The sequence below is a fragment of the Melanostigma gelatinosum genome (assembly GCF_949748355.1).
Source record: "Melanostigma gelatinosum genome assembly, chromosome: 9".
Classification (NCBI taxonomy): Eukaryota; Metazoa; Chordata; class Actinopteri; order Perciformes; family Zoarcidae; genus Melanostigma; species Melanostigma gelatinosum.
In genome coordinates this window covers 24,502,467-24,528,585 of record NC_136642.1, presented here as the reverse complement: position 1 = coordinate 24,528,585, position 26,119 = coordinate 24,502,467, and the positions used below count along the sequence as shown (strand labels likewise).

At 45.2% G+C, this 26,119-nt stretch overlaps 1 protein-coding gene across 1 annotated transcript in view; it reads left to right on the top strand.

Annotated features, from left to right (window-relative positions):
• The window catches only part of vps13b (vacuolar protein sorting 13 homolog B), a 324,029-nt gene that overhangs the window by 180,334 nt on the left and 117,576 nt on the right, over nt 1-26,119 (top strand). Inside the window, exons 28-31 of the mRNA XM_079275924.1 lie at nt 1,277-1,418; nt 2,337-2,603; nt 2,820-2,976; nt 4,744-4,855. Coding sequence (XP_079132050.1) covers nt 1,277-1,418; nt 2,337-2,603; nt 2,820-2,976; nt 4,744-4,855 — 678 coding nt within the window. The remainder of the gene's footprint in view (nt 1-1,276; nt 1,419-2,336; nt 2,604-2,819; nt 2,977-4,743; nt 4,856-26,119) is intronic.

Sequence of the window (26,119 nt, the reverse complement as noted above, 5' to 3'; positions counted from 1 at the left end):
TGTGTGTGTGTGGGTGGGAGGAGACTAGGACATGGGCCTCCATTCTCTTGTTGATGAACTCTTATTCTGGGGATGGTCTTATACTGGTACCTAACGCATTGGTAATGTGTTGGATCAGCATATTCTCACTGCAATGTTTCAAATACCAGCGGTTGGTCAGTGCTCCTCAGCTTTAAACTGTGACACTTTAGGTAACTGTCTAATGTTTGGGAAGTGTCAGGGACGCCGTGTCAAGATCCGCTCGTCAAAGAGATTCTGACTACATGCACAGGGTCTTCACAGGAAGTTAGGTTTACAACTCGCGTGACTGGCGAGTGACAAACGAGTCACGTTTCTAGCGACTCCCGTGAGTCACATGACTAACGACACTAACGGCTCACGAACTAAACTCACGTTACTAGCCAGTAACAAACGAGTCAAGTCGTTTGGTGACTACCATGAGTCACGTGACTAATGACACTAACGACTAACATGACCGACGACAATAACAACTCACCTGACCAACAACTTACATGACGAATGACTCTTGTGACGAACGACTCACGTGACTAACGATATTTACAGCCCAGGACACTGACGACACACATAAGTAACGACTCACGTGACAAACGACACTAACAACTGACTTCACACAAAATGTCAACGTTTCCGTTAAGTTTTTCACGTGTGTGAAGAACAGCTGTCTCTTGTCCAGGAGTCTGTTTGTGTGAACCATCCATCACCACTCTCACCGGTGTGTCTCGCTCTCGTCAGCTGTTCTGAGCGTGTAATAAGTTGAAGCCCGGTGCGTCGCATACAGACGCTAAACGTTGCATTTGCATTGGTGTTAAACACAGAGGAGCACTTACCAAACGGCGATATTTGACACACTGTGGGCTGTTTATGATGCAGAGTTTACATTATTGAATCAAGCATCAGATAATGTACACTAGATTAATTGATGAGATTCGTCAACAGCATCTATCTTGTGTACAGGTTGGGGATTTTAAGGGCTTTTAAATTGTTGCCAAATCCCAGAATTCAACAGCTGCTTTATTGCTGAATCGTATAAGACCATTCCACAATGTTCAAGCTGGTGCTACTCCTGGTTTTAATCAGTTCTATATTTCATTTTTCCAAAATGATCTTGAGGTTTCATGCTGTCCTGTCTTTTTTCCCTATTCCTCTCTGTCTGTATTTAAATCATTGCCTTCTTTGCCCCCATCCCTGTGACTCCTTGCCTTCTCTGTCCCTTTCGGCACCTACCTCCTCTGTCCTTTCCTCTCCTCACCTCCAGTTCGGAGGAGGGTGTTCGGAGCTCGGGCGGCTGTGGAGGAGTGGTGCTCTCTTGCACTGACAAGCTGAACAGACGCACTGTGTTGGTTCGACCCGTCAGCAAGCAGGAGTCTTTCAGCCACTTCTCTGGCTTTTTCCCTCCTGTAAGAACCCGGCTCTTCTCCTTTTCATCTGACCCTGCCTCACCTCCAGTAACAGTGGCTCAAACAGGTTCCGTGTGCTCCTCAGAGAACATTTGTTATAATGCTGCTTCGAAATGATTTATTATTTATATAACTAAAGTCATGGTAACAGTCATTGACACAGTGCTTTAGAGGAAAATGCCTCTATGGGTACTTATGTAACACACTTGAACTCTGAGGAATGGACTCTAAACATGTTTTTGTTTGTATTTACTGACATTCATTACAGGAGGTCTAAGAAATGGTGCAGATGTTGTGCTTTTAGACATTTACACATAGACATGAATCACTCTCTTAGCAGCTATAAAGTCCACTGTTACTGGATGTTTTGGCAGACTTTACGGCAATGTTTTAAGCAGATCTGCCTTTCTTTTAATCACGCAACAGTTGGAGATTATTTTCTTAGGTTGGAAATCTGATCAATCTGAAATAATTCCTCCTCAGAGTTCAGCTGCAGTCTGTCAATTGCTTTCATCAGACTTTCTGCTTCTCATAAAGTTTGTGGATCGAACTTACGATACACAACACATTTGTTCTCGAACCCTTTTCAGCTGGTAGCTTCAGCTTGGCTTGTTCGAGGTGTGTATGGGACCACAGGGGTCTGGTTTTTTGGCTGAGGTTAAGTCTTTTCCTTTGAGTAGAGCATTGTTGTATCTGGCCCAGTATTGTGATGAAGATTTTAGATAAGTCACTTGATTGGAGAATTTTTACTAAAAAAGTATTGACAGTATGAAGTCAAGAGGTATGTTGTTGTTATTAGCCAGGCTTAAATGTCAGCCAAGAAATCAGACCGAAACAACACAGAACAGTTATTTGTCTGTTGCTCTGTGCAATGATACGAATCACCGGTGTGATTTCTTCCATCTGACCACCGGCCAGACTGCAGCCAAAGTCCTGGAGGGCTCCCACCAGCAGCACGGCTTCCTGTCCATCACGTACACCCAGGCCGTCACCAAAAACGTCCGTCACAAACTCACCAGCCGGCCAGAGCGAGGCGGTGCCGCCACCACCGCCAGCCAGCGGCTGACCACGGACCCTCTGGCGGACAGCTCACCTCAGTACCTGAGAGAGATCCTGCTGACAGCTCAGCCCTTCGATGTGGTGCTGTCCTGTCCCTTACTGGCCACTGTAGCGGGGGTGTTCCAGGTAGGGGAACAGTGTCTGTCAGTTCCTGTGGCGTCTCAAGGCTTCTCAACAACCAATCATTTATGTTTTCATTTGTATGTGTGCAGAAGTAAATGTCCACATTGAATGCTGTGTTAGATTCATTTTTGCAGTACTTTGGGAAACCGAGGAATATACAGTAGGCCTATAACCTCATGATTAAGATCTTATGAATTCTGAATGTTGATGTCTTTTCAGGCCACGGTACCAAGGCGCTACAGGGAGCGCGGGAAGTCAGCTGGGCAGCCGATGAGAAGCCACACTCTGACCTCCCGCTGTTTGCCTCTCATGTACATCAACACCAGCGTGATCCGGGTCTTCTGCCCCGGGTCACCCAACAAACACGCGGCCTCAGGTTCGACAAGATCTTGTCGCTTTTGAACGCTCGCTTGTGTTTTTGTTCACATGGAAAACAAACAATGGGACAGTGTTGGGTCACAAGCTGTGTTTTCAATTCCTCTAGTCTGTGGTGCCTGTATGAAAGTCCCCGTCATGGCCGACCAGACATAGCAGAGCCACCACATTAGACATTTGCTATGAGAAATAGTCCTGAAGAACAGACCGCAGTTATATACACTCCTACAGAATACCAAATCCTTGTCTGTCTGTAGTAATGACTAACAGTGGTAAGGCAGTGTTCTGTCTTCATGTCCACATTATTTGCGTATGTTTGTGTGTCATGTGCACTGTGGGTGTTCACATTTGTAAAATAGTGCATGTAGGATAAACGTCCTTTATAGATACACAGTATACTGCACTTTATTGAGAGGTGTTGTCTAATGTTCTGCCCCCCTCATGTACAGCGGGTATTGAACACGTCACCATTTTTCTCAGTAAATACATTTCTAAAGGTGCTGTTGACATGAAATCACCAGATGTTGGTAAGAACCCAAGTAATCCATACACGCAAAGAAAACCAAACAAATAGTTCAGAAATGAAGTGTGTAATAAAATGGAATGACACAGGGAACAAGTATTGAACACGCTTACTGAAATGTACAAAAGCCTTTGTTGGTAATGACAGCTTCCTGTATGGAGGAACTAGGCGCATGCATTGCTCAGGTGTGATTTTGGTCCATTCTTCCACACAAACAGTCAAATCTTCAAGGTTCCGTGGGCCTCTTCTATGAACTCTGATCTTTAGTTCTTTCCATTGGATTCAGGTCAGCTGATCGTCTGGGCCTTTCTAGCAGCTTTATTTTCTTTCTCTGAAACCAGTTGAGAGTTTCCTTGGCTGTGTGTTTGGGTTCATTGTCGTGCTGAAATGTCCACCATCGTTTCATCTTCATCATCCTGGTAGATGGCAGCAGATTTTTATCAAGAATGTCTCGGTACATTTTTCCATTCATCCTTCCTTCAATTATATGAAGTTTGCCGGTGCTGTATGCTGACAAACAGCCCCACACTATGATGCTCCCACCTCCAAACTTCACTTTTGGTTTGGTGTTTTTGGGGTGATGTGCAGTGCCATTTGACCTCCAAACATGCTGTGTGTTATGGCATCCAAAGAGTTCAATTCTGCTCTCATCTGACCAGACTCTATTCTCTGTATATTTCACAGTCTAAATGTTGTGCAGCAAACTTTAAACAAGCTTCAACATGCTTTTTCCTCAGCAGTGGAGTCTTGCGTGGTGAGCGTGCATACAGGCCACGGCGGTTGAGTGCATTACTTGTTGTTTTCTGTGAAACTATTGGACCTGCTAATTCCAGGTCTTTCTGAAGCTCTCCACAAGTGGTCCTTCAGTCTTGGACAACTCTTCTGATAATTATTTTCACTCCCCTGTCAGAAATCGACATCTGGTGAAAATGTCATGTCAATAGCACCTTTAGAAATATATTTGCTGAGAGAAATGGTGACGTGTTCAATACTTATTTTACCCGCTGTATATAAACAGAGAGGACAAAACAATTAGACATATCTCAACATAATGTAGTCCGGTACAACACTACTGGAAACTACATCCTCAATAATAGATCATAAAATCATAAACAACGCTCAGCAAAAACATTTATATACGAGGTAGACTTTATGGCAGAACTGTTTCTTTGGACTGCAGTGGATGGTACAGGTGTACCTAATAAAGTGGCCACTGAGTGATTGTGTGTATGTGTGTCCCACTAGAGCCCCAGGTGAAAAGAGAGGACACCCTGGTCTTAAAGCTGGGCTCCCTCAGCATGGCTCCTCAGGCTGATAACCCCCTGACCCGCACTGTGCTGAGGAAAGACATCTACCAGTAAGACCAACTCTCTTCTGACTACAACCTGTGATTGACAGAAAATGGGGATTCAATGTTTTCAATAGAAAATCAATATTAAAGCCAACCATGTATGGCTTTTATTAGTCATTTCAGTAGCAAGCATTACATTCTAATGGGATAAAGAAAATGTGTTGTACACACTAGTACCAATTTTAAAGCGATGGTATTTTCCCTTCTCTTCTGTTTGCACATCCTGTATGGTCGTCCTCAGTTTCACTGCCTTGTACGGAAGCTCGGAGAGGAGAGTGAGAAAACTAATTCTACTGTTCCATTTTTTACGACTGATAGAAAACATTTGGCCAGGATAGTTTTTTTTAATCTCATTTCATTTCTTTTTTTGAAAAGCAGGTGGGGAAAAAAAAACAAGGTTGTTGTAATACTCATTTCCGCCACAAGAGGCTCAAGTGCACCGCTACCCCACGATCTAAAGAGGACGAAACGCATTCATATTTTCCTCCAGGTGAATTTGAATGTAAGTAACTTTCTAACACAGTATATATGTATCTTGTGTTTAGAAGCACCTACAACAACTAAAACCACCTGCCAAAGCTTTTTGTTCCACCTGTTTCACAAATGGAAACAAATCAGGAACTAACAAAGATTATCCTGGCAAAAGCCTTTTTCCTCGCCTGCTCTTAAGTCATGAACACAGGGGAGAAAATTATGTAGATTAGACTGAGAAAATAGATAAGCGGATTATTTGTTTTTCTCACTGTCCCCTCAGGTTTCCGTAGGTTCAAGATAACGTGCAGGATATGTATCACTGAGTCTACCTCAGAGTCTCCCTCTTTTACACATTTGAACTCTCGGGCTTCCGACACCTCTTCTGTTATTACATCTCATCACGCTCACACATTCTTCTTTGAAAAAAAGAAACACTCCGCTGGTAGAATTAAACCACCACAGCACTCGATATTTGACCACAGTCCATTGGAGGTGCTGTTCAAATTTGTCCTGACTTCAAGTCGCACTCCATAAAAGCTGTTGTGAGGCAAGTGTGTTTCGGTGTCACGGGTGCAATTCTACGGCTGTTTTTAGGGCAGAGCGAGTGACAGCGCCACGTAGCGGTCCAGCTGCCGCAGCAGTGACGGGGATCAGTGAGTGACACCTTGGGGGTCTGCCGGGCCCTCCAGCCGAAACACTAGACTGTTGACACAAGCCCCCCCCCCCCCCCCACTCCACCTCCACTGTGCCATGTGGATCAAAGCAACTAGGCAGGGAAAATCTGGACTTCTGAGGGAAATAGCTCTGCACAAAACACATTTTCCTTCCTCTAGGCAGCTAAAAGAATCTGGATTGTGTCATAGCTGCCTCAAAAACCACAGCCCCACAGCTTGTGTGTGTGTGTGTGTGTGTGTCAGAGAGAGGGAGCAGTTGTGTGAACGGGCAGATACGGAGCTCGCAAACACATGTAATGAGGGAGATAAAAGTGGTGCCAAATGCTTTGTGCAGCTGCAAGTGAGATGTGAGCTGACACAAGACGTGAAGTGGAGAAAAAGAAAGAAAAGGTCAACAAAAGGAGGGGCAGAGGCCACTTTAGGCTTCAGTGCTGCCTTCGGTGGGTGGAAGTGTCACATGCAGGGAGATTACATGGAGCAGGAAGGCAGAGGGGGGACTATGTGCATGCCTGACAATCTGTAACCATCAAGTTGGGGAGGAATACCACGCTCTGTCCAACACTGTCCACATCTCTCCCAGAGTAGCAAAGCTATCTCCCTCACAGTCTCTCATGAGCTTGTTTGGTGTATTGGAGCAGAGATGGTATTGATCAGTAACCATAGCTACTGTTTTGCCGGGACTTTTGGGGAGTGTTTTTTTGTCTTTTTCTTCATCCCCTCTAGTTCCACGCTGTGCTGAAATGTTTGCTCTTTGTTTTGTTGCAAGTTAGCACAGCTAATGGGTAGTAACTACTCTGTTTGCATGGCAACAGTTCCCTAGATTTACTTTGTTGATGCGTCTGCCGTGTTGTTATCATGTCAGATGATAAATGACGATCTTGTGGGCATGGAAAGAGTTTTTCTCAAGACTTTTTTCGCCCCAAAAAACCAGTGAGACCAGCCATGCAATTTCACTGCCATGTTGGCCAGTAATGTTCCGCCTGTGGTAGTTAGAGGGCCGACGGCTCATGCGGCTGTGGTGCCCACATCTGCTCGTAGGCATGGGTCGCCTCGCACGACGCGCCGCCCTGGCCTGGACGCGAACACGCCACCTCGCAGCCCCCCTCCGCACACACGCACATGCATTCACTCCCAGATGTGCAACAGACACAGCTGCATCACTATACCTATGCGCACACCAATGCACATATGCACACTGTTGTCACAGTCACTTGGAGCAGGCTTGGCCATGTGTACAAACACGCCCACATTGGCTTAACCTCCACACACAGAAGCCCAGAGCCACCACTTCCCTCTCTGCAGCGAAACCCGGGAATTATGTCAGACCGCTCTCTGTGTTCATTCTTCCACGTCCAACCGTGCATTATCCTCACCACCTTCTGCCCTCCAATTTTGGGTCGATCTCACTCACGTGATTGATAACCCCGAGATCAGGGACTCATCTGCGACGTGCTTCATCTGCGCGGAGAGATGCTCTGCGTGTGCTCCCCCAGGTCGCGTAGAGAAAGTCAGAGTGGGAGTCTGTAATCATGCAAACCAATGTGTGTTTACAATCTGGAACCAACCGTGGCCATGAGGAGAAATATGTCTGTGAGTGCCGGTAGCCATTTGCTGCAGTTCTGTTTAAAGCCCGCCACTAATTACATCCGTTGTCATAATTGAATGACTGATCCGAGCAGCCGCGCTGTTATTGTCTACTGTACATGAAATGATCGCCTCGCGGCCTCTAAAAGCGGGATTTACTGTAATGCCACCCTGCGAGAGAAGACGAAGAGTGAAGGCTAAAATAGCCCGCGTGTGTAAACACCCTGACGGAGCGCGTCTCGACGCTGTTCCGACTAACACCAGTCTCTGACACACTTCAAAGCTTCCCTTCCAGCCTCCACACTTTCAGGGCACAGTGCGTGTTTGTCATTTAGCCCGGATGGATTTCCTCAAAGAAGGTCAAATAAACCTGTGTGACCGTAGAGCCGCTAGAGCTAAGCTGTTATCCACCGCCAGGTTCATTTGGTAACAATTAACACCGCTTCATTCGATCATGTGATGTCGAATATTGCTCCCCCAAAGGAGGCCGGTCCCCCGCTAGAGGCTTCTCCGCTAAGCAGGAATTATGACACGGAGCTACAGACTTTTCCTCTCCGTCTTCGGCTACAAGGCCGCTGTCAATTTACACAGCTGAAATCATTTTCCTGCCTCCAAAAAAAGCGGGCTTTTTCCAAGTACATGAGCGCCGGCTCGGAGAATGTCCAGCATGCATTCAGCCCCTGGCTTTCTTGTGGTTTGGGCCCTCAGTAAAAATCTCACAGATCTTTTTACTCCCCACTCCTCTCATTCTCTGTTTTTCTCCTTCTTTTTTCTCCAATGAGATTTTTTTACTGATGGAACACGTCAATTGAAAGCTTCTTGTATGCGTGAATGGGGACCACTCTGTTAAAGTAGCATGTGGAGATGTTTTAAAGGGCAGAGAGACACACGTGAAAGTGTCTGCATTTTGCCGTTATCTTAGGCCAATACTGACCTTTTATCAATCACTTATTCATTTTTGTATGTGCCTTATTTAGTTTTAGCAGTTTTTTAAATCTATGTTTTTTCCTGCCTAAAAACAAATAAAATATATAAAAATTGAGAAAATGTAACATTTAATGTAACTAAAGCTTTAAAAAAAACGTTTTAAATGATGCTGTTATAATGATTTTTACAACACCAGTGTTTGCTGTTGGAATACAGAAGGAGTTTGGACGGACAGGGCAGCCTTCTTAATCTATGACTGAGAAGAAAGTTATGCAGAATAACTGCTGTCTAAACAAAAGGAGGAAATGAATTGAACTCTGTTGAATAATTACTCTCCAAGGAAAGTTGAAATAATGAAGGGTGATGACTTTGTGTCCCTCCCTGTTTGCCATGCTTGCGTCCATGTGTCTGCACATGTTTCTGTGTGTCTTAAAATATCTTTCCCAGTTTCCCGACATCCCCACACCTCGATGACACAGCTCCAGATTCAATCACATGCTCGGTTACCTCATGGTCTGTCCGAGGGAGACTCTGGGGGGGGGGGCATCCCGCCTCCGCCGCTACTACAAAATATGTTTTTGTTTTTTTGTTTGGATTAGCGCGCATGCCTGCGTTTCCATGGTAACGGCAGACACGGCCGCTGCGTCAGCGTGATGTGGCTGCATCCATGGCTCCTCCCGTGTCTTTTTCTCACACACTTTCCAAAATATGTCTGGGGCATTTTTTTGTTTTTGTCTAGTCCCTCTTTTTCTCCCTACCTCCTTTCCTCATCCCATGTCTGTCTCTGGAGTTCATTGCTCACTCTACCTCTGTAGCAGTTACACCCCCCATCATGTACATCCTCATTACCCTTATGTTCTCCATCTTCTTTTATTTTATATTCTTTTATTATTTATCTTTCTTTATTCTATCTTTTTCTCATCAGCAGCTTTTTCTTTCTACTCCCCTTTTCTCCTCACTCTTTCTCCATCATTCCTCATCTCCACCTTCATTTCTTCCTTCCCTCCTTTCTTTCTTCCTTCCCTCCCCCAACTTTCTTTTTTAATGTTACTGTCTCTTCTTCTTTTTGTTATTTCCGTTCATGCCTCCTTTTCCTCGCCCCAATATGGCTGTGTTCCTCCTCTCCTTCTTCCCTTGTAGGCTTTCTTTTTGGCTGCAGTATTTGTATATGTCATCATAGCTCTTTTTCACACATCCAGCCATTGCTTCTCACCCCCCCCCCCCTGCTGTCCTTTTTACCTCCCATGTCTTCTTTTCTGTTGTTTTATTTCTCTGTCTCTGTCTATTTGTTATTTCCTCCCCGCTCCCTCGCTCTTGTGTCGGTTAGACTGGTCCCAGTCCCAGCACACTGTGGTCAGTAAGCAAGCCCCTTATTGCTGTTGAATGGCTGCCTGGCTAAGCCCGCATGTATGTCCTAATAAGTGGTTGTGATGGGGATCTCTCCTCCGCAGATAAACACAGCCCGCTGAAGCCAGGACCCTGCCTGTTACTAATAAAACTCCCTGGCACGCCGTTATAAGCACCCTTCTCCTCCTCTAGTAATGTGAGGGGGATGTACGACTCTCTCCTACTACCTGATAGTAAGGGATTGACCTGGTCAGAAACTTTCGTACTGTAGTTTGCCTACCACAGTAAATGGCTTCATATTTTTACAATATTCTTTTACAGAATTAAGAGTTGGTCTCACTGCTATCTCTGCTGCATTGTGGGCTCTTTAAGGAACATGAACTTCCTGATTAGACTAGATAGCTCTTAACAGCGTAGCTATAACAACATTTTGGATACTCGGCCCAGTCTTCCTGACACACGAATGCGCTTTGTGACAACTGTTCAACTCTGATGCAGATTTAGAGAAAATGTCTTTCTTCATATATCATCAATAATTATGACTTTTTACAGAACTTAAAGCGATAGTTCACCCCAAAATGAAATCAAATATGTATTTGTCCTCTTACCTGTAGTACTATCAATCAGTCTAGAGTGTTTTGTTATGAGTTACGGAGTGTTGGAGATATCTCTCCATTATAATGGGACTACATGGCGCTCGGCTTGTTGCGCTCAAAGCACCAAAAAAAAAAACTCTGCAGTAGGGTCTCTTTCCATGAATCCTGATTCTGTGACTCAGATATCTCCAGAACAAGGCAGCTCACACTGACACAGTCTAGATTGTTATCGATATAAATTACAGGGAGGAAAAAATTATTTATTTTGGGGTGAACCGTCCCTTTGACAAGACATACAACTGTCACTTTAAGGCAAGGCAAGTTTATTTGTACAGCACATTTCAACAACAAGGTAATTCAAAGTGCTTCACATAAAACCATTAAAAGCATCAAAACATAAGGCAAAAGAAAAGGAGATTTAAAAACAATTTAAAAAACAGTGTAAGAAATAAAATGCAGCAGTAAAATGCAGAAATGCAGGAAATTGATTAATATATTAATTGAGCGTGGTTCAATTAAAGGCAGCAGCAAACAGAAAAGTCTTCATTTCAATCAATCTTGATTTAAGAACAATACATTCTTTAGAAATGGATAGAATGCAATAGAACTAAGTGGTCTTGGTTCCTATAAACACTCAGCTGTACTGAATATATGATAAAATATTTTTACATGAATAGATCTGCTAATCATCATTGTGAGATGTCACTGTTCATTCAGCAGCAGAGGTTACTACTTCTACGTTATTAGTTTGAGGCAGGAGGGATGCAGGCCAGGTGTGGAGTAAAGCAGCTCTTGGGCCCTCAGCACACCGCTCCAAGGTGCAGACCTGTCACAGCGTCAGCAGACACCTCGGTAAATTCACCGCCGGTCACAGGGGTTCACTGCTGCTGCTGCTGCTTTAGTCGTAGGATTAGGAGACCCTGCCAGTTTTATGCATTCTAATCTCTTGTCCTCACATCGGAGCAAAAGACAGAATGATCCTCTCAGGCGTCTCCATGACAGCTGCGGCACACTTACTTTCTTTTCTTTTTCATTTAAAATGCCGTGCTTTTCTTCTTTATTTTTTACACTCTCAGCTGGTCTCCCTCTTTCTTGTCGTCCTCCTCATCTTTCTTTTCCTCATTAAAAAAAAAAGCCCCAGAGTTCCTAGCAAATGATTCATTAGATGCTTCAGTGCACACTTGCCTCATCACTCACTCCAGTCTGCTGCCAAGTGCCCCATTTCCCCGTTTGTTTACACCAGCAAAAACAAAAACAAAAAGAAGTGCGTCGGCTTTGCTCCGCTGCGGTGGCGGCGGAGGAGAGGAGCTGCTCGGGGCCACACACAGTGACACTCAGGGCCTACACTTATATACACTGATTCAGGGGCCTGCTTTCAAAACACCCCGACTGCCGAGCAGGTTTAATGATAAACTCCTTTCAGAGGCAACGTTGGCAATGATTGTAATATCGGTATCACCGGAATAAACAAAGTCTTTGGTGTGATTTTAATAAACTGTGGGGATTACTCAGCCAGACATGAGACCTTTGAATCAAAGTTCTCCATCTATTTCCATCTCCACACTCCGGCATTAAAAAATATAATCAGAGGATCTCTACTCCCCAGTCTAGTGCTAGATTTTGTGTTTTTGTGTCACGCCTGGCGTGTCATTACTGTGGGCAAAACCAAACCAATTTAGTAAATCTCTTTCATTGCACTGGTGCTTGTTTGGCTAACTAGTTGGTCTGATCTCTCAGCTGGTTCATGTGAGTATATTGACTTAAATACATGTTATTACAGCAATCCCTTTCAGTGCTACACCATTGTCTTACCGTGAGTGTAGTTACGTTACCTTAGTTGCAAATGTCCAGTTATCATATGGTAGTTCAGCAGTGACTATAAGCTTTTTAAGGAAGAAAGGGGGGAGATAGCGCTGAGTTTGTTGAAGCTGACAACAGAGGAGTCCTATAGAGCGCTGCAGAGATGACGTCGTTTTAAAGGCCAACCCAGGAAGCTGGCATGGCACTAGTTCCCCCCTCAAAAAGCTAACTTTAAAATCTGTGTTAACCACATAACCTATTTCAGGCATCTAACCAAGAACCCATTCATAAGTCAAACAGAGGTAAAGTCCTTAATAGTTCAAGGCCTGGGAGGCTGAGGAAGGAGACTTCTCACTGAGATGATGAGAGCCACAACTTTATTGTGAACTGTAACTCATTTGTTTCTCTCTGTCGCTGTACGCCCATGTTCTCCTTCTCTTCTACAGAGGAAGAAGATAAAATAAGCAAGGATTGGAGGGTCAGCCAGGATAAACACAGTCCAGCAAATGAAACACCTGGTGCTGGTAAACGCAGCGGACGTATTTCACATGGCCCCGACACTCAGGATTAATGCAACATCAAATTGTTTTAAGAACGAGGGACAGCCGCTGCCCAGAGTAAATCATACGCCCCCTTTTATTAAAGCTTGCCCGGGAATTTATGTTTTTGATTCAGACAGGATAGCCAGCGCAGATCCGACAGAGGAGCCTGGGAGCGTGGGCTCGGGGGGCTCATGTTGAAACGGCCCTCTGGACAACGTGTCGTAATGCGAACAGGAAGTTTAGACTCAGCCACTGAATACCGCTGTGGCTTTGAGAGCGGAACATATCCCCCTTCACCTTTTCTTTTGTTTCCACAAAGTGATATTTGTCGTTCTTTTCAGTGGGAACCGGTGTGATAGATAGTCTCCTCTGTCTCCCTCGCGACACGGCGAGCGTATCATATGACGAGAGAGAGAGAGAGAGAGAGAGAGAGAGAGAGAGAGAGAGAGAGAGAGAGAGAGAGAGAGAGAGAGAGAGAGAGAGAGAGAGAGAGAGAGAGAGAGAGAGAGAGAGAGAGAGAGAGAGAGAGAGACTGACTTGGTCTGCGTTTGTGGAGCTAATGTTACGAGAGCAGAGTGGAGGAAACCAGATGGATGTTAGTGGATTTGATCTTTGATCTGCGAACCAGAGTACCTGACCGCCGCCTTCAATCAAGTCAACCACTCTGTGTAAGGCCATCGGTCCCACCCTTTCTGTCCGACTAGAGACAGATGAGACATTGGAGAGCTTTTGACCACAGCGCTACACTTTGCAGCTTCTTGAGCAGGGAGCTGTATACGGGGTCTTGTGTGCTGTGTTGTGGTGTCTGCTGACTTCTGTGTACAGCCTGTGGTTCATTCCATAAATATCTGTGGCCTCTGTGATGTTATTCTCAGGGCTCTCCGCTCTGTGAGAAGATTGCGCCACAACACTTGTATTCCTCAGCCTGCAGTTAGAGGTTTAAGGGGATTAGGAGGGAGAGAACCCCAGCCCGGGCCCTGCTATACATTTGTATGGCCATCTTATGCACACGATTCCGATGTAATGTGCAGAGAAAGTGGAGACGAGGGAGACAAGGGAGAGAAGGGGGGGGGGGGGGGGTAGTAGGACTCAGCGCAGGGGAATCAAACAAGTAAACCACAACTTATTTCTCCTTTTTTTTTTGTTGGCACAAAGTGGAGCAGCTATTGGGACAGCCATGTTGATTAGTTATTCTCTGGGTTCTTTCGTCCAACAGTTTGGTCCAGCCCATCTAAATAACTTTTGGATCGCCATGAAATTAATATGGACATCTATCGTCCAAAGAGGATATATTCTTGTCAATCTATCCTGTGGTGGCACCAAGAATGCGTCCTTAAACCCGGGAATGAGTCAGCATTTTTGCACTTCCGGTTCCCCCATCCCAAAGTCAGTGGAGTTTTTGAATGGGTTTTTGGTCGGATGCCTGAAACAAGGTCTGCAGTTAACACAAGCTGAACAGTTTCAAACGTTTCTTTCTATGACATAAAATACGTTGAGTATTTTCAAGTATCTTATGTGTCTCAAAGAAGGCGGTTGCTAAAAACCTCCGGTTCTGAAAAGTGAAGCCAATGCTTTATGCCTTAAACCTGCATTCTCTCTAATGTCCACCAGGGGGCGACTCCTCTGGTTGTATAGAAGTCTATGAGAAAATGACTCTACTTCTCTCTTGATTTATTACCTCAGTAAACATTGTAAACATGAGTTTATGGTCTCAATCTCTAGTTTCAAGTCTTCAGTACAGCATGATGTTCATCTCGTAAATTATGATCCATTTAGAGTCAAACGGACCATAAAGCAGGGGATGCTTTAGGGCGGGGCTACCTACTGATTGACAGGTGGCTACCACTGCGTTGCCCGGTCCAGGTGTTGTTCCTGTTTTTGTCTTACTACAAGCCTTTCTCAGTGTGTTTTATGTTCAGACCTGTTGGTCACATAAAAAAGTCGTATTCAGCATTTGACATTTGTACTTTGCTCCACCCTCTCGTGCCATTACTGGTTGCTTTTTTTAAAAATTGCGTTTGATGATCAAAGTTCTTTTTATGACCCGTCTTTGGTGCAATTATTAACGTTCTACACAATAAATCTGACAATAGATCAGATTGCCTTGACATTTGCTCAACAAAATCATGGCCCTTAAAGGTTGAACCTTTCTTTATTCATGGACCAGCTCAACCTCTCATGTAGCGTCACCCATCGGCCGACATTTGTACATCAGATAGGACCTCTATATGTAATAGACTCCTAAGAGGGTGGGCCCTACGTATTATGGTTACCTTTTCACTAGTATCACCTGCAGCGGAAACTGCTATGAGCGTTTTCATTCTCATCGGAAGATAACCCCCCCTCCCCTCCCATTCACATCTGTCTACGTGTCTGCTGTTGAAAGCAGACTGGAGTTCTGCGTTCCTTGTTTTTGGTGGCACTCAAGGTGACGGACCTCAATTCAGAACTTCCCGGAAAAAGCGCTCTTTGTGTTTTGGCATGCTGCTGTCAGTCAGGTCGGGGATGCGCACTGACAGAGGCGAGAGGGATCAGCCCTCAGCTGTCCCGCGCTCATAAAAGGGCCTGATCCAGGGGTTGACCGCCCGGCCACGCGGCTCACTGATTGTGAGTGTAAATGGTTCATCCTGAGGCAGGATATGAGGCTTCTAAGAATACACGCGTACCGGCAACCTAGGAAGCTCTGCTCTCCGCTGCAGCATGCGACACACACATTCTACCTGTCAAAGTCTGATGCGCGCTTGAACTTGTAAGTGCATATGTTTCGTGCACGCCTCCATGCGTGTAGTGGAGCCTCAGCCTTGTGCCTTGTTGTGTTTTAGTTCCTTTACTCTCCCCCGGCTCATGACATGTTGATGTTCTGGCATCCTGTGTGGTTGGTTTGAGGCTATCGCTGCTCTGACAGGGACGCTCTGATTGGACAGTCACACAGCAGTAGTGCGGGCCAGGTGGACAATCAGTCATACTTCATCGATAGTCAGTGTGTCTCCACTTTGTCTCGTTTCTTTTCATGAGGAATGAACTGGAAATAGCTGAACTTCAGCAGTAAGGCTGTTACAGTTGTCAGCACTTTAGTTCTTCGGAAAATTTGACGTAATAGTTACATCATTACGAATGATAAATATAGTAGTGTGTTATTGTATTGTGTTTTTGCCCTGAAATAAAGCAACCTAGATGTTGAGTTTCTGTATATATATACAGCTCTTCAAAGGCATGGCCTGTGTGAATTTTTAGGAATGTATAACTGTGTGTGTGTGTGTGTGTGGTCAGCAGTCTCCTGCCAAGCAGCAGTTATCAGTAGGCGACTCAGTGGCACATCGGTCCAGAGCATTCTGAGGATTGAGTAAAAGTCGGAGAGAGGGGTGGGAAAAAAAAGAGTAGGAGTCAACCTCAAGAAAGCAGGAATGTGCAGATGCTTTCAAATGTCCATGTGTGAAGCCACAAGCTCTTCTGTGGCTCTGGGAAGCCAATGTGAAACCAGTGGCGTAATTGCCCTAATGCTTGTGTAATAAGGCACATTACGACCCCAGGAGGCCAAACCAGACTTGAAAGAACCAAGAGGCTGGCACTGAAGCGGGCTCAGAACCGTCTTCCTCCTCCTGGTCTTTACCGGTTGTGTGTCCTCCGTCCCGCTCGGTATCGGATCACTTCTTTAATGTACAGAGTGTTACCAACCCTAATATGTGTGTTTGATTAGTCCCCCGTGCATTCATTTGTTAGCTAGCTAGTCTGGTTAGCTAGCTTGTTTAAAACAAAATTATTCTTCCGAAATAAACAAGTGCAGTATGTGTAAATTGAATATCCTCTGATTTGATTTTGCGGTCTTGAGGCAGTCGCTTCTTATTGATCCTTCTAAATGCACCTGCAGTATGATCGAAGGCATCTATTACTATATACAAGGATCGATGTAGTTTGAGTCCCACGCTCCAGGTTGATACCAGCGCACATTTTCATCGAGAACCTTCTGCTATTTTGAATATCTGTATGACATAAAGGAACTGAATGTGGAATGAATTTCACGCTATTGAGTTATTATGGTTGCACGCCTACAGGTATTGTGTTTTATACACTCTGCGTGTGTGTGTGTGTGTGTGTGTGTGTGTGTGTGTGTGTGTGTGTGTGTGTGTGTGTGTGTGTGTGTGTGTGTGTGTGTGTGTGTGTGTGTGTGTGTGTGTGTGTGTGTGTGTGTGTGTGTCAGTCACTTTAGCTGCAGGTTTGAGAGAACCGCAGAGGGAAATGCGAAGCCACCGTGTAGACAACTCTACTGCGGTGGTCCCCTTTCTTCTCTCCACAACGTACACACACACACACACACACAGCCCTCCAATCAGCCCCCCCACCCCTGCCCACATGTAACCAGGGCAAAAATGATTAACTCAAGCAAATATGCTTCGCTCCATGTATTTCCGCTGAAATGAAAATGTCCGGCCGTTGGCAGGACTTGCCTCCATTCCTCAGCGGTGACGAGGAGCCAGTGTTTAAAGCATCATTGTTCCCCTCCTTGATATTTTTCCATCTCCTCCTCGAACAGCGGAGACAGCATTTGAAGGGCTTTGAACAGTTTTTGTTTCTTTGAAGGGCCTCACATTGTGTGTAGCCTGGTAATGGACTGATGTTATTAGCATTTTAAAGAGAATTTCGTTTTTTTTCTGAGGGAGAGTTCCAGCTGACAGACACATGTTGGACAGGCAGCACAGGGAGACTCCCACATCACAAGCCGACATGTCTGACTCACACACACCATGTCACACATTCTACAAAGACACTTGTGCACATCACACTTCAGTTTTAAGCCACGTGCAAACATCACTGTGCTGTGTGAGACCTACACAGTAACATTGAACCTGCTCATCCCTCCATGATTTGGCCCGTCACCAGTCTGTCACCTTCCTTCAGAGTATTCTCAGGGAGCCGATATATATAATTGAATTAAAGACTTAAAGGCTCTTACTGGGGACAACCATTTAAAAAATGTTGTCCAGTATTGAGGGAGAACGCTGCAGCTGCTGCACCGTCAACATACGGCCACTAAAAGTGCTTGTTTTTGCCACTGACATGCTCAGATTGTGTCTGACAACATTCTGGAAGGATCCCAACAGAGAAATACAACCTTTTTTAGGTCCAGGTATAGCGAACTACAGTAGAGTACTGTAGACGACTGCAGTATATATTCAAAGCATTGATATGTGATCGATAAGGAGCCACAGTTGCACAATATCCCTTAATCAATTCTTCCTCTTCTCCACCAGACCCTGACAGGCCGAGTACAACTCCATGGTCCAGTCTTCATGTATCCCACAATCCATCTCTCCTGTCCCGCTCTACCCATGGTGTGGAGGTTTTGCTACCTTCTCCTCACTTCTCCCTTCAGCAGAATTGCCTCTGTTCCTCCCCTTCTGTCGTTTCTCTACATTGTCGTTGCTGAACACGTGCCCTCCTCTGTCCTTCACCTCCCTCTTCACTTGGGTCTCCTCGCTGCTCCCTCCCTCTCTCGTCAGTTTCTCTCTGGTCAGCTCACAGGATGCTGTAGAGCATTTCCTGCCACAGGGGCAACAGGAAAGAGTGCGGAGCACGGCCCTGTTTGATGTGCCATCTCCTCTAATTCTCTACACCTGGACTCTTTGCTCAGCAGAAACAGTAGTTATCTGATCCCCCCCCCATTCATTCCTTCCTTCCTATCCTACAGCATCCTTCACTCAACATCTCATTCTGTCCCTGCAGCCTCTTGCTTCACGACATGTGCTCTTCTGTTCAATGTGCTTCTTAAGTTGGAAGAGCTTCATGTCTTCCTCATCTCTCAGTCCCTTTTGATAAAAACAAGGCCCGCTCCGTGCTCCAGCTCAAAGCAGACACTGCCCAGGCTCTGTTTTGCATGTTTTTGATTTTCGACTCCCCTCCTGCTACTTATTTTTATTATTTTGTCCCCTTTTTCTTCCCCCTTGTCCGTTTCTTTTTCTTTGTTATTATTCCAATTAAATGTTCTCAGGGCCCGCAGCTGTTTTGGATGTCGGCATGGTGGTCAGAAAGTTTTGGCATTGTGTTGTTCCAATGCCATATTTTCACAGCGCGGCCTGTTTAGAGTTGTGGTTTTGTCAGGAGCCTGGCCCTCAGGGGTCACTTCCTCCTCACTGTTCTGGAGTCAGTGTACCAAAACTCTGACTGGCAAGAGTGGAGAAGAGTGAGAGGACACTAAAATAAGGTAGAAAATGATTGGCAAGGTAATTATGTGAAGATGATGTAATAATGGTTATCCTCCAAAATGACGTCTCTATCATCGTGTCTCATTGAGGGGGTTTTTAGGTGTCATGCGCTGTCTCCTAATTACTAAAATTCAGTCTTTCTACTCATCCTCTCTCCTAGTTCTGCTTCTCACATTCTGCGTGTTTCTTCCTCCTTATTGGAAAGAGGTGCAGCGCCGGCAAACACAGAAACAAGCAGACTCAGGCCGCTCTCAGAGAACGCTGTCGTCCGCACATGTTCAGTGTGACGGGCTCCAGATGAGGCTGATTGAATGCAGCCTTTATTCTGACTCTCACCTACCCTGTAGGTCTCCGATTTGCAGCCGTTTCAGCAACCTGTTGAGGGCATTCCACTCACACCGCACCTCCTCTAATGTCACCTTTCTCTACGTTACTCCTAATCTCTTTCAGCGGGTTTCTCTCCCCTTTTCGTTCACACTGTATGTATGACAGGAAGTGAGAGCTTTCGCCTCGTTCAACCCGCAGAAGTCGGATCATTTGGCTCTCAGATGAAGCAGTGGGATTGGTGTGATGACGGCGTTTGAAATGACAGATAGCAGCCAGAGAACACAGTCAAAGTCTTCATGGAGAAGGATTTGTGTTGACAAGTTTCCTGACACTCTTAAGTGGAGGAATTGGAAGATTTTGTAGGTTTTACTTGCATCTCTTTCGTAGATTCTTTTTTGTTTTTAGCTCATGTTTTCATGCTTACGGGTGGCAGCTCCTTATCGATCACATATCAATGCTTTGAATACATACTGTAGTACCTCTGTGGAGAAAATGACCCAGATAGACCTTTTGGGCATGTGAGAGTAGGAACAGAACAAGTGTATGTAATAGATAATGGTTACTGCGGAACCTTTGAAAAGTCTTTAACGTCAGAAAATATACTAAAAAGTATTATTTTAAGTTTTGAGGCGATGCCGAGTTGCATGAGAAATATCTCCTCACAGAACTGAAGTTACGGTCCCTCTCTCATCCTTTTCTTTTTTGTACCTTTTCTCCATTCTTCCCTCCCTCCCCAAATCAACAACACCACCGCCCCGCCCCATGTGACTTCCTCAGTCAGAGGGGGGGGGAGAGAAGAAGGGGGGAAATCTCCCATATAGAAATGTCACTTTGTATAAATATACTCGGCGGTTTGGATGAATGCGAGATCCGCTTCAGAATTATAAACACTGGCTCACGCAGCCATTTACAGAGGAGGAAGAATTAGCCGAAGTAGGAAGCATGTGTGCCCCACATTATTGTAATTATTTTATGCTGTTTTTTCCTCGCTGACATAGAAGTATTTGGACGCTATCTCATGAGAAAGCGCTCGCAGTGGCGTAGTCCTGGGCCGCACCAGGGGCTCCTAAGCTGCTCTCGTACTCAAAAGTCCGGCCCGTCTCTCCTTAAAGCCTGTGATTTACACATAAGTTTTTAATTCCATTATGTGGGAGCTTCCAGCAGCGACTCCTTGTATTCTGTTTCATTCCGCCTTTGTTTGCTGCAGGGAAATCTGACTCTGAACAAAATGTTGTTTAAGGTCAAGGCAAACGTCAGCGAGCAAGGACCTCCTGTTTTAGCTATCCCGTTACATGTTTGTTCAGCCCGTCTGCTAAACCTGTAGCGCACGTTAACCCTAATCAAATATGGCCATCACTCCCCATGACTTTGTTTAGGAAAAATGTTCATGTCTTTATCCGAAGAAGGATAAGGCCTTGATATGCAATCTCGTTGCTTTAAACATTTTGTCAGAATTCAATAATTGCTGTAAACAAACGTGTAATCAACTTGAAAGCGCTCTGCCAAAAGAGCCTCACTTTCACAGATAGAAATGAGCATCTTCAAAAACACAAGAAGAAAAGGCACCCGACGCGCATGTGCGCACTAATGTGAACCGGCTTGACAATACCAAAGCGCTTAATCAATATCAAGTGGGGGGGAAAAAACAGTAGTGGTTCATGCTGTTGAATCCATAAAGTGGGCCTAATTTTACAGCTCCATAAAACACCCTCCTCGCCGGAGCACCAAGTGAAGAATTTATGTGCAGGAGTAAATCAGGAGGAATGCTGCGAGGACTGTAACCATCTCAGTTTGAGACTCCAGATCATAGAGCCAATTGTATATTGCGTGTGAGCGAGCATTATGTTTGAATCCAGTCTCACCACAGCCTTTTTTGTGTATTGTCCTGGTAGTGTGTAGTTCTGGTCTGAGAGAAAACACTGTGCTCAACAGTTTGTGAGCGATAAGATTAGGGAACGATAAGCGCATGCGCCGCTGTGTTTTCTGACAATCTGGACGTCTGATACGACATGTGAGGTGCAGCTGCAACAGTGCTGCTCTCGCCGCATCATCAATTATCCTCAACCTACTTGAAACTGCGTCAGCTGGAATCAACCTTTTTTTGTTCTGGGGCCACTGCGGCTCCTTTATGTTCGAGTCACTCCAGGCTTTGTCGGTCAGAGCGGTGAACGTGCCGAGCTCCCCCGCCAGAGACCAGGGGTAGGCTTCGGATCTGGAGTCTTCTTCCAGCAAAAAAAGGATTATTTTCCTTTAATTTGTGTAAAAGTGGCATTGAGGTATGTGCCTGTTCTACTTTAGCTTGATGAAGATGACTGCATCTGAGGGCAAGCCAGATCCTTGGCTATGCCCCTGCCATGTATACAGCCAGTTGGGAATAATCTATTCCAGCGATCAATTAAAGATAAGGCCTCTCGAATTAAAATAAAGGGGGGGGGGGGGGGGGTTACATCATTGTGGGGACACAATGTGTTTTCAATCTGAGGACTGAGGAAGTCAGCGTGGCTTTTCCTTTCACACCTCGGGACCTGCCGCTAGAGCTCTGCCTGACATGTTTTATAAAGGCCAAGCCGGGAGGAAGCGTGTCAATCTGTAGCCGCTAACAGAGGAAGTGATCTCACGAGCACTGGCCCACTCACTTTTAATTGGGGCCAATGGGGTAGCTTTGTCCTGCAGGGACACACAGACTACTACTACTTCTCAGCAAGTGCGAGTATTGTATTTTTCATGCATTATCATGTTTTTGTGTCGTCCGTCAAGTCCATTCTAGTGAGGGCAATATCTCAGGAACGTCTTGAAGGGACGTCTTCACATTTGGCACTAATGTCCACCTGGACCCGAGGATGAACTGATTAGACCTTGGTGGTCAAAGGTCACCGTGACCTTACAGAACACGTGATAAAGTGATGACATTTTGGATAGACCTGCATATAAACTGCAGCATGAGTGGTTGTCGGACGCATACAATCGCAAGGCCGTGATTCTAGTTTCATTTGTGTTGGTTCAACATTTATTCGACCAGGATAATCCGATTAATCCTACTGGCCAAGATGGCCCAACGCGAGAGACAACTCTTACGAGACTTAAAACAAACCAGCTAATTGCATCAAATTGTGGTTCAGCATCAGGACAAATACATCCAGTGCTCCAATGATCCTCATTCATGCTTTTAGAATCTTACATGCTTATGAAATAGTGTAGTTGTATATGTGTCTTTAGCTCACACCAACACGATGATCCGAAAACGATCGACGGTTCGATCCTCGGCTCCTCTAGTCCAGTGATTCTTAACCATGGGGCCGCAGCCCTGTGAGGGCCGCGAAAAACTTTCAGTTTTGCACCTGTGGGCCGCGAGGGCCGCGGGACCGCATAGGTTATCAATTGAAGACACCAGAGATATCACTGTTATCCATGAGACGCTCAGTTACAATATAGCTTCCCACCACATGGTGGCGGTAATGCGTCAGTCAGTTGTTTATAAAGCTCCAATAAGCAGAAGAAGACACTCAGCTAGCCGCTAGCCTGTAGCGAAAGTTATGGATAAGTTATTAAAAAGAAAAAATGAAGACGACAGTGGTGCCATACCCCCCCCCCCCCCCAAAAAGTCTAAATGTGTGTGCAAGTACAACCCTGACTTTCTTAAGTACGGCTTTGTGAACGGAGGCAACGAGGCAGAGCCGAGGGCTCAGTGTGTGGAATGTGAGCTAATGCTATCAAACAAAGCACTGAAGCCTTCAAAAATAAAGACACCTAGCGACGAAACATCCAACGCTCGTGGGAAAGTCTGTTGGGCTTCTTGTTGTGTATGCAGGTTTACATACACATGATAATAAATGTCTTTGTGATCATCACATTGTATCATCTCATTTATTTAACAAGGGTTTCGCCTGTTCAACACCGGCATCCTCGATCCCCTCCCCTTCCGGTCCTACGGCTTGTTTGCGCAAATACGTCACAAAACATGTCCGTGTTTGGTATCCCAGCATGCCCAAAATCCTCATCTTTGCAAAGACATCATCGATTTTCTTTCATTTCTTATGGTTTCTCCACAAAGGAGCCCACACACACTGTCCATAGTCGCCATAACCGCTGCAAGTCGTATCGTGCAGCATTTCGACGGAAAAAGACACATTACAGACCCGACAACGTGCTAGCGGATGTTACCATGGAGCTAATGCCTTCAGAAAACGCTAGTACTTATAGTACAAACCTTATCCTCCTCTTCCATAAGCCGTCAACCAACGTTTGCGTAACTGAGCTATTCTCATTCTCGTTTGTGCGCTCGGTCGCAGCCATTAAGCACAGCAAGTCCGCTACTCACACACCATGTCTTCGACCATATATACATAGTTTTGCAATTTGCAAAGGCTAAAAATAAAAGGAAAACAATATAATATCAAAATATAAAGGGAGAAACACCTTTAGTGTGTCAGAATATCATGTGGTTACCATGTGTCCATTTGGGTCTCCAAATGTCCTTTTAGAGCTCCGCCTGGATCTCTTCATGGAAGAAACTCTGTAGAATGGTCATACTTTGTCCAATCTTCTTCAAATTTGAAGCAGTTGTTCACTGATAGTGTAGTTACAGCCCTCTACTGTCCTTTACCTGTACAGATACAGCCACCGGCAGTTATTTATACTGAAAACTACTTTTTTATTTTATTTTATTTTATTTTATGCGGACAAAAATCTTAAATTTTTACTGACTCCAAAGGCCCACTGCTCTGTTTCTGTATGACCTACAGGTTGTCTGACACTTTTGATGCATATAGTCAGAGTGGGCCCCAGGACACTTTGTACTTGAAAAGTTGGGCCCCGAGGTCAAAAAGGTTAAGAACCCCTGCTCTAGTCCATGTCGAAGTGCTCCTGAAGGCTGTGCCATCTGTTTGGACTGATGTGGCACCTTGCATGGTAGTCTGCCATCAGTGTGTGAATGGGTGTGAATGTGTGAATGACATGTAGTGTTAAAGCGCTTTGAGTTGCCGGAAGACTAGAAAGGTGCTATACAAGTACAGGTCTATGTACCATCTACCATGGTCTGAGGTTGCAGTTACTGATTTGTGGTGTTAGTACAGATGATAAATAGGGAGGCAGCTCATGTGATGTGGCCTTATTCAGAAACTCTCATACAAACTGCAATGATGTGTGGGCAGAACCTGAATCCGGAACTGTAGACACCACCATCTAAGAACATCGAGGGACAAGATGGACTGATGTATGCAAACGGTCACACGCAAACATTTCAGCCGTTAACAGCAGGAGCCACTTCAGTTGTTCACAGATGAGAATCCAAGGTGCCCTTTTCAGTAGATCCAGTTCAGATATGTATCCACTGTATGAAGGAGTCCAGTGAGAAGTCCGTGCCTTTTAAAAAGCCGATGAATTTCTGTCCCTGGTGCCCAAGAATGTTCCGTGCAACAGACCAGGCAACTGTGTGTGTGTGTGTGTGTGTGTGTGTGTGTGTGTGTGTGTGTGTGTGTGTGTGTGTGTGTGTGTGTGTGTGTGTGTGTGTGTGTGTGTGTGTGTGTGTGTGTGTGTGTGTGTGAGAGAAGCAGAACAGGAGTAGTATGACATCTGTGCGTCTCAATAAAAGGCCTTCGATGCTATTAGCAGGGACAAACTGCAGAGCACCTCAGACTGAAACGCAAGTTTGGAGTCTCATCAACATTCCGGACTGATGTGCAGCCAAGGACATATGATATGACACGCCTTTAAAAACTCTTTCGTTATAATGTGTTAATAAACAAGCCAGGTTGTAACAAACTGTTAGTTTTCATCATACAATGAATCACTGCGACCAAAGATTATCATCTTCATTCATAAAGTCGGCAGCATGTGTGAATTTCACGAAGCCAAACCAAATACCTGTTCAGTCTTTTAGACATCGGAGTTCTGATGCAAGAGGCAGTTTTTTTTTGTAAAGCTATCGCACGATGAGCCTATAAAATTGACACCGGCCGGCCAGACCGACATCTTTAACACGTCTAATACCGACCGTGTTTATCACAATGGGACCTCTCTGACATGTAAACTGCAGCGGGAGATAAATGACTCCTGTGATTAAGATATGTTGAAACCAAAGTGCAAACACTGACATTGTAAACAGAGGGCCGTCCTCTGTCTCTCCACTCATGTGCCGTCGTTTCCAGGGGTGCTACGTGCTCCAGCTAAGCCCTGCTTGCGTTGTGTATATAGAAGTAATAGTTTCCGCCTAAGATCTTGTGTAAATATGATATAAGTGTTTGAGTATGGTGTCTTTAAAGCGCAATCAGCCTAATGAATCACAGGCTTCTGTTGGGAGCAGCAGTGGGGATGAGTAATGCTGTTGAGCTAAAACAGAATAGATTGTTCAATTTTCGTCATGGGAATGTGTCGCTGCATCAAAGCCGGGAAAGCAGCAATTTATGTTTATTGCGTATTGTGCCAGAGAGAGAGAAGGAAAGAAATTAGCTATAGATTGGGATAGTTGTACTTGGCTTAAAAACGCCCGGGAGGAAGTACCTTGTTATTGCCAAGTGTGACACATTTGGAGCGTTGTTGCAGCTCTCTTGTCGTGGATATTTTGTTGTTCTTGTGACTGTGTTCGACTCCTGTTGAACAAAAAGCTCCGGTGATCAAAACAATCGTTTTTAGTAGCAAGCGGTATAATAAGCACCGTGAGCCCGGGGGGCTCCCGTTCTGCTGACCCGTTGCGTTCCACGACATCATTCCCCCCCCCCCCCCCCCCCCTTTCGCTGCGAGGGCTGCTCAGCGTTCTAATTCACAGCCTTAATTACTGTAATTGGTAGATGCAAATTAACAG